The sequence below is a fragment of the Mesoplodon mirus genome (assembly GCF_964341445.2).
Source record: "Mesoplodon mirus genome assembly, chromosome: 5".
In the NCBI taxonomy this organism is placed as follows: Eukaryota; Metazoa; Chordata; class Mammalia; order Artiodactyla; family Ziphiidae; genus Mesoplodon; species Mesoplodon mirus.
The window spans coordinates 138,887,565-138,896,010 of NC_138980.1; the positions used below are offsets into that span (position 1 = coordinate 138,887,565).

At 45.1% G+C, this 8,446-nt stretch overlaps 2 protein-coding genes across 2 annotated transcripts in view; one reads left to right on the forward strand and one right to left on the reverse strand.

Annotated features, from left to right (window-relative positions):
- GAPT (GRB2 binding adaptor protein, transmembrane) overlaps positions 1-900 on the reverse strand; it is a 55,976-nt gene extending 55,076 nt beyond the window's left edge. Inside the window, exon 1 of the mRNA XM_082621275.1 lies at positions 268-900. The gene's annotated coding sequence lies outside the window, so the exon portion shown is untranslated. The remainder of the gene's footprint in view (positions 1-267) is intronic.
- A 266-nt stretch (positions 901-1,166) lies between these two features.
- PLK2 (polo like kinase 2) lies at positions 1,167-7,191 on the forward strand. The gene is made up of 14 exons (XM_082621273.1): positions 1,167-1,551; positions 2,147-2,254; positions 2,396-2,512; positions 2,713-2,842; positions 3,082-3,169; positions 3,645-3,740; positions 3,850-4,048; positions 4,151-4,298; positions 4,657-4,754; positions 5,056-5,185; positions 5,418-5,658; positions 5,780-5,909; positions 6,169-6,279; positions 6,415-7,191. Exons 1-14 carry the CDS (start codon positions 1,282-1,284, stop codon positions 6,604-6,606), a joined length of 2,058 nt encoding a protein of 685 aa, XP_082477399.1. The 5' UTR covers positions 1,167-1,281; the 3' UTR covers positions 6,607-7,191.
- Positions 7,192-8,446: the final 1,255 nt, after the last annotated feature.

Consider the following 8,446-nt stretch of genomic DNA (forward strand, 5'->3'; position numbering starts at 1 on the left):
GGTCCCAGGTTAGCAAGTCTGAATCGTAAAATCTGGAAATAGGAAACTAAGCGATGTTTTAGCTCACTTGGCTATGCTCCTCCCTCATGCTACCAATCCCCTCCACTTGGAAGGCCTAGGATTGACTCTCCCAGCACCAGAGCAGCCACGTGGCTTAATGAGCCATTTAAACGACGCATTCCGTATAACCCCTTCGGAATAAGAAGTGATAGATGATTTAGACTGTAAAACCATAGTTAGCACCAGGAGCACTTTTAAACCACTTACTGTCAAAGAAAGCCCATATAGTCATTAACCGCTGCCCACTCGGACTAACTGCGCTTCTGGAACAGTCCACGAGATGGCGCCTTTGCTCCCAGTCTTCGGTCATCCTGAACGCGAAGCCTTCCCAAGGCGCTGGCCTCCCCCTCCAAGGTTAAGGGCCTGACCTCCGACAAAGGCTTGCTCTAAGGTGATGGGCAGAGGCCACACGGGCCTAAGTAGGGCTTGGCCATGGTCAGCCGGCCGGCCCCAGCCGAAGTCCGCTTCATTCAGAAGCGGCGGGGAGCTCGGAACACCCTGTTCCGCGGACCCTTGTCTTTCATGGGCACGGCCTCCCCTCAGGGTCCCTCTAGACAGGAGCTAACGGGGTAAAACTGCGGGGGCGGCGGCAGCCCAGAAGGTCTCCAGGTGGCCACCGGGAAGCCTCACGTGCCTGTGCAGTGGCTCCGGCCACACTCACACCTTGACACCGGAGGCGTCAGGTTGTAGGGCGGTGAGGAAGGGCTGTGCAGGGGAGGGAACCTGCGAGGACCGCAGCACCCGGCGGGGCTCTGATCACTGCACCGCCCGCAGCGGGGCGGGTGGGGGCGGAGCCAGGCGTCGGCCCTCGGGTTTCTACTTCAAACCCAGAAGCTCGGAACATTCCAAGAATGGGATGGCGGCCACGGGGACGGCCGTACGTCTGTGTCCGCCTCCCCGTCGGGGTAAGCGCTCCCCGCGGCCGGCACGCGGCTCGCAAGCTGGAAGCCGCTGGCCCGTCACAATCTCCCGCTCGGCCCCGGGCGCTCTTGAGGCCGGTGGGCGGAGCGTCACCCGTGACGTCGCATCCCGTTTCGATTCTCCGCCCCCTTCTCCGCCCGTATATAAGACTTCTCTGGGCGTTTGCACTCGCACAAGTGAACGAAGGCGTCGGGCGTGGGTGGTCGGTGGCTGCAGCGGGGGCTCGAGGGTAGAGGCCGGCTCGGTCGCGTGTCCGCGCCTCGGAGGTGGCAGCGGGCAGTGCAGGGTGGCGAGGGGACCATGGAGCTCTTGCGGACTATCACCTACCAGCCGGCCGCCGGCACCAAGATGTGCGAGCAGGCGCTGGGCAAGGCTTGCGGCGGGGACTCGAAGAAGAAGCGGCCGCAGCCGCCCCCTGAGGAGCCGCAGCCGCCGCAGCCCCAGGTGCAGGTGCAGCCGGCCGCCCCGCACCACCATCACCACCACTCGCACTCAGGGGCCGAGATCTCGAGGATTATCGTCGACCCCACCACGGGGAAGCGCTACTGCCGAGGCAAAGTGCTGGGAAAGGTGATGAGCGGTGGGCGCCCTGTTGCCAGGCGGGAGGGAGGTTTGCCCGGGCATTCCCCGGGCCTGGCCGGACGCCGAGTCCCCGCGCCCACCGCTTCTCGGCGTCTCGGGAGTCCGATCCCGGCGCGACGTGGGCTGCTCACCTGCCCTCCTCTTGCTTTTGTGCGCTGGCAGCGCCGGGATCGACTGCACATCCTTAGCCGCGGCTCAGTCTGCGTCCCGCCGCCCAAAGACATTGATTTTGAGGCCAGAAGCGAGGGTTTTCTATACCAGACCTAACTCTCTCGAGCTGCCCCCAAGAGGATTTTCTTGACAAGTCTCTTCAGACCCTATTTCTCATCTCCCCAGCCCCAAGCCCCCCTCCGGAAAGCTCCTCTCTGTAAAGGGAGAAGGGGCACTGTTCTAACTTACTGTTTTCAGGAATGCTTTTCCTCGTGAAAGAGCTTTAAAAAAGTAGACCGCATCCCTCTGTCCGCCCTTCCTCTCCCATATTTTTGCTTTTCTTTCTCATTTACTTATATATATATATAAAACAAAAATCTGCCGTCCATGTGCCTGCCATACTCAATTCCGTCTCGGCTTTGTTTCCTTTCAGGGTGGCTTTGCAAAATGTTACGAGATGACAGATTTGACAAACAACAAAGTCTACGCTGCAAAAATTATTCCTCACAGCAGAGTAGCCAAACCACATCAAAGGGAAAAGGTGTGTATGACTGTTGAGTAAAGTATTTTCTTTGTGTGCAAGATGGCCCTTCCCTGTTAGGAAAATGTCTTCTGCATGTGTAAGACTGGCTTTTCAGAGGTGAGGGAGGCTAATAAGACGGATCTTGCTTTTTTGTTTTAGATTGACAAAGAAATAGAGCTTCACAGAATTCTCCATCACAAGCATGTAGTGCAGTTTTACCACTACTTTGAGGACAAAGAAAACATTTACATTCTTTTGGAATATTGCAGTAGAAGGGTAAGTGTTCACTCCTATTTGAATGCATTTACTTCCCGCAAACTGACGCGGCATTCACACTGAACTTTATCTGGGAATTTCGTTGTGGAGGTCATTATTACACTGCAGCATTAACTTTCATCACTCATCCTGCACAAGGAAACCCCTGAGTTTGGTAACTTTGTTTGACAGATTCTCTTTTTTCCTTCTCCTCTTCCCAGTCCATGGCTCATATCTTGAAAGCAAGGAAGGTGTTGACAGAGCCGGAAGTCCGATACTACCTCAGGCAGATTGTGTCTGGACTGAAGTACCTTCATGAACAAGAAATCTTGCACAGAGATCTCAAACTAGGTAAGCCTTTCACTCCAAATGCTGACTTTTGTGTCAGAGAGGTGTGCTTCCTCTTTCCCTTTTTTTTTTTTTTTACATATTAATGTTCTTAGTTGGAATCTAACCCGTGCAATCTTGCTTATGAATGGTGGCTTTCACTTGAAGCAACTGGCTGTCTGCCTCTTGAGTGGATGTGTGTGTACTTGGTTAGAACAGCTTTTCAAGGGAATTCAGATCTTTTTTTTTTTTTAATCATCTAGGAAACTTTTTTATTAATGAAGCCATGGAACTAAAAGTTGGGGACTTTGGTTTGGCAGCCAGGCTGGAGCCCTTGGAACACAGAAGGAGGTAAGAGTCAGAAGGATACATCCTGCTAGGGTTTTGTGGAGCTCAAATATGACCTTTTTATTTTCCGGTTAATGTTTCAAAGACCAGTTGATACTAAAATCTACAAACCGCTGCAGTGTTAATTGAAGGAAACACTTATCCAGTGCCACTATGGACCAGGCAGAGTACCTTATGCCTATAAGTTGATTATGAAACAAATCTGTCTTATATTTGCCCGAAATATATAAATATGTCCTGCTGTACCTGGTCTCAGTTGGCTTAAAACACTTTGTCAGGTGGCTGAAAAAATTGTACACACATTAAAAAAAAAATTACCAAGTCACCTGGTCAAATGTCAGTTGTTTACATGCCAGAAATCGAAAGTCAAATGTTTCCAAATAGAAATTCAACATGGTGCTTTTAAGGTTTTATCCGGAGAACTAAGTTTAAACAGTAGTATAGTTCCTAATGAGATCTTCATATTTTGTTTTCCTAGAACGATATGTGGTACCCCAAATTATCTTTCTCCTGAAGTCCTCAACAAACAAGGACACGGCTGTGAATCAGACATTTGGGCCTTAGGCTGTGTAATGTAAGTAAATGCACCAAAATAGTCAAAAAGCAAATTTGGATGTAGATTTTTAACACTCGAAAAGAGTTGCTTTTTGAGCATTCCTAAAGAAGTGTTTCCTTGCATACAGGTATACAATGTTATTAGGAAGACCCCCATTTGAAACTACAAACCTGAAAGAAACTTACAGGTGCATAAGAGAAGCAAGGTATACAATGCCCTCTTCATTGCTGGCTCCTGCTAAGCACTTAATAGCCAGCATGTTGTCCAAAAATCCAGAAGATCGTCCCAGTTTGGATGACATCATTCGACATGATTTTTTTTTGCAGGTTGGTGCTTTTTTTTTTTTTTTTTTTGGACATCTTTTTATTACATGCTCTTGATTCTAATTTCCCATCAGGTTACTGAAGATCTTGTTTTTTACTTCATAGGGCTTCACTCCAGACAGACTCTCTTCTAGCTGTTGTCATACAGTTCCAGATTTCCACTTGTCAAGCCCAGCTAAGAATTTCTTTAAGAAAGCAGCTGCTGCTCTTTTTGGTGGCAAAAAAGACAAAGCAAGATATATTGACACACATAGTAAGTTATAAGACTTCTTTTGTTCTTCTGTGTCCAATATTATATATAAAGTTGATAAGTTAGTTAAAAGAGGCTTTTATATTAACATAATTTGGCCTCTATGTTTGTATACTATTTGACTTTTTGTAGCATGAAAAATCCACACTGCAAATTGTGGTTGATAGCTTTTTGTTTCCTATGCATTAAAGTGTGCTTCTTGCATAATTGCAGCTGATGGCAAAGATAAAAGTAAAAGCTGATGGTTTTGTCTTGGATGCTCTTAAGTTGGTTATTAATGCAAAAGGAGGAAATATGGCTAGCTCTGTTTCTACCTTGTTTGGATAGAATAATGCTCATAATTCTTTTCCTTGATTTACAGATAAAGTGGCTAAAGAAGATGAAGAAATTTACAAGCTTAGGCATGATTTGAAAAAGACTTCGATAACTCAGCAGCCCAGCAAACACAGGACAGATGAGGTATGCTAAAGAAGAGTAAAATAGTTATAAACACTTTATATCATTTTCATTCTTTGTTAATTATCGCTTGGATCACATATTTACTTCAAGTTTTCTTTCCAACCCTTTAAAAGGGAAGATTTTTATCTCTTAGTTTAACAATGCGTGCGATTGAGTGACCAAAATATCTTCTACCTGGCTTGTGTCCATTGCTTTTTGATAAGCTTTCCTACTAATTGCCACAATCTCATCTTAAACTAGAATTCTCAACCCCCAATGAATTTTAGATGCTTGACTATTGCCTGGCTCTTCTCTCTTCTAGGAACTGCAGCCACCTACCACTACAGTCGCCAGATCTGGAACACCCGCGGTGGAAAACAAGCAGCAGATTGGAGATGCTATTCGGATGATAGTCAGAGGAACTCTTGGCAGCTGCAGCAGTAGCAGTGAATGTGAGTTGCTGTCAACTGCATTTTAACTAATGATGCTCTGAATGCCAGTGTTCGATACTAAGTAACTGAAGTCAGTTCGGTTTTAGGCCTGATTTAACATAGAAGAAGCACGATTAGAGGATTGGAACAATGTTGAGCCCTCCATCCTTAGATTTAGTGAAGGGAGACTTAGCGCCTACCATAGCCTGAGGTTTTGTTGTTCATTATTTTCTAAATCTCTCTGACTTTCCAGGCCTCGAGGACAGCACCATGGGAAGTGTCGCAGACACAGTGGCAAGAGTCCTTCGAGGATGTCTAGAAAACATGCCCGAAGCTGACTGCATCCCCAAAGAGCAGCTGAGCACTTCCTTTCAGTGGGTCACCAAATGGGTCGACTACTCTAATAAATATGGCTTTGGGTACCAGCTCTCAGACCACACTGTAGGCGTCCTCTTCAACAACGGTGCTCACATGAGCCTCCTTCCAGATAAAAAGTAAGCGTGTTCAATTAAGGAAGCCCTGTCAGTTCTTTAGTTTGGCCCTAAGGAAATCTGAAAATAGTGACTAACTGCTTCCGTTTTTCGTTCTTTTCTCCGTACCGTTCCTGTTCTTTAGAACAGTTCACTATTATGCAGAGCTTGGCCAATGCTCTGTTTTCCCAGCAACAGATGCCCCTGAACAATTCATTAGTCAAGTGACGGTGCTGAAATACTTCTCTCATTACATGGAGGAAAACCTCATGGATGTAAGTACTGTGGCTTTCAAGCAGTGATGTTTGCAGTGTAGTCCACAGAGCAGCAGCATCTGTGTAACCTCAACACTTTAAGGCATGCAGCCTCTTATGTCCCACCCTCAATCTACTGGATCAGAATCTCTGGGTGGTGGGACCAGGAATCTCCAGGCCATTCTGGCACTTGCTTAAGTTTGATAGGCATTTGCTTAGAAGAACTGAGTGCACACAATGCAAAGTTTTTATAGGCACTAAGTCTCCCAATCTCTCCCAGGGTGGAGATCTGCCTAGTGTTACTGATGTTCGAAGACCTCGCCTCTACCTCCTTCAGTGGCTAAAATCTGATAAGGCCTTAATGATGCTCTTCAATGATGGCACCTTTCAGGTAAATGAGCCCTTGAGGAAAGCACATGTTTAGGTCCTAAAAAAATGATTTTTACCTAGCCAATTGAATCATTGACACAACTCTTCACATCTTGAATATTTAGAGAGATCTAATATCTATGTCTACTTCTTAAAGGTGAATTTCTACCATGATCATACAAAAATAATCATCTGTAGCCAAAATGAAGAATACCTTCTCACCTACATCAATGAGGACAGGATATCTACAACGTTTAGACTGACAACTCTGCTGATGTCTGGCTGTTCATTAGAATTAAAAAATCGAATGGAATATGCTCTGAACATGCTCTTACAGAGGTGTAACTAAGAGACTTTTTGAATGGATCCTATGGGACTCCTCTTTTCCACTGTGAGATCTACAGGGAAGCCAGTAGAATGATCTACAGCACGTTGAAGAAGGTGGACAGGTGGTGGTACGAAAACAATTCCTCCGTGGCCTGCTGGACCTGGTGGAACCAGACCAGGCTAAGGCACACAGTTCTGGACCTTGGACAAGCTGAGAGTGGCCCCGAATGCAGTTTTCCTTGACGTACCTGTTTCAAAAGGTTTTTCAGACAATTTTGCAGAAAGGTGCATTGACTTAACTTCTCTCTGTGGAGAGCACTTCAGACAGAGGACTTGGAACTGTGAATATACTTCCTGAAGGGGAGGGAGAAGGGAGGACGCTCCCATGTTGTTTAAAGGCTGTAATTGGAGCAGCTTTTGGCTGCTTAACTGTGAACTATGGCCATATATAATTTTTTTTTTTGAAGACACTTGTGGCTGGAAAAGTGCATTCCTTGTTAATAAACTTTTTATTTATTACAGCCCAAAGAGCAGTATTTATTATCAGTTTTTTTTTTATGTTGACCATTTTAAACTGTTGGCAATAAAGAGTATGAAAAAGCAGAAACAGTGATCTCCTGTCTTTGGTGTGGCACCAGCACTGCATCACAGCATTCTCTGGTCATGGATTCTTGGCCCTCTTTGGCAGGACATGGAGTGTAGAAGCAGGCTAGAAAGTTAGAGTTTTAACTTTGCTAATAATAATTTCTAGGAAGTCAGTCTTTAATACCTGAAGTGAAGTCATAGGCTCTCTGGTAGATCTAGCTTGAGAAGAGACGAGTATAACAAAAATACCACTCTTTTCACAACCAGAATATAGACCTCCTACTGAATCCAAAACCAATTTCTCTCTGGAGTATTTCCCCAAAACTCGTTTATCTTGGAGCTAAAAGCTAGAGTAATCCTGTGGAAACGGACCTCTGTTATTAAGTGTCAGTAGGTACCGGAAGTTTATCTTAATGTGGGCAGGACTCTGTACTTTATAATATTTGCACCACCTAAATGTATAACTCAGCTTAAACCTACCTAAACACTCCCATGGCCACCAGTAGTGAGAAGTACTTTGTAAATAAGTCATTTTCCTTCTGGTGCATGGAGGATGAGGAATGGTAAGGGTACCAAGCTTTGGTTTTAAGCCCATCTTTTAAACTATCAAATTATCCAAGGGGTAAATCTGAGACAGTTTTCTCTTTCAGTGGGATCTCTCCTTTGACAGGTGTACAAAGCTTCTCCCTGTTACTCTGAACTGACAGTGATCTGTATAAAGTGCAAATACTTTTTTTGTTCAATTGTAATCCCACTATAAGGAAAATTTTGTCCTGAGAAAAGCAGCATTCTCTCATGTGTTAGGCTCTGTTTGCACTAGGATCCTGAACAGAGTAGTGTAGAGATGGTGGTTGTAGTTTTACAGTTTTCTAAAATTACTACAAACTGCCCCTGATATGCTTTATTAATAAAAGTCAAATCTGGAGAACTGTTTATGGATATTTCACAGTTCCTAGAGTAACTCCTGCTGATTGGAGTTCTTGGGCCACGTGTACAGCTTCAGTCTCTGTTAAATGGTTTATGGTAATAGCCGCAGAAAATAGTAATAACTGAAGAAAACTGGATAATTACACTAATAGCTGGATGTGCAAAAGTAGAATCTATTTTTATCTTTGTGAGCAGAGAGGTAGAAGTAGGAGTTTGTAAATAGTAAAAAATGTGCTTTCATTTTGAGTTTTACGGTGTTAGGTTGTATATTACTTCACCATTTCAAAATTAGGTACCTATCCATTCTTGTATGTACTGAGGGTCTACTGTGTGCCAAATCCAGGGCCTGG

Bases quoted from the DNA above. Each gene is read 5' to 3' on its own strand.
- PLK2 (XM_082621273.1), top strand. From the start codon at position 1,282: ATGGAGCTCTTGCGGACTATCACCTACCAGCCGGCCGCCGGCACCAAG. The intron at 2,513-2,712 runs GTAAGTGTTCAC...TCCTCTTCCCAG, and splicing joins TGGAATATTGCAGTAGAAGG to TCCATGGCTCATATCTTGAA. The intron at 4,049-4,150 runs GTTGGTGCTTTT...TTTACTTCATAG, and splicing joins GACATGATTTTTTTTTGCAG to GGCTTCACTCCAGACAGACT.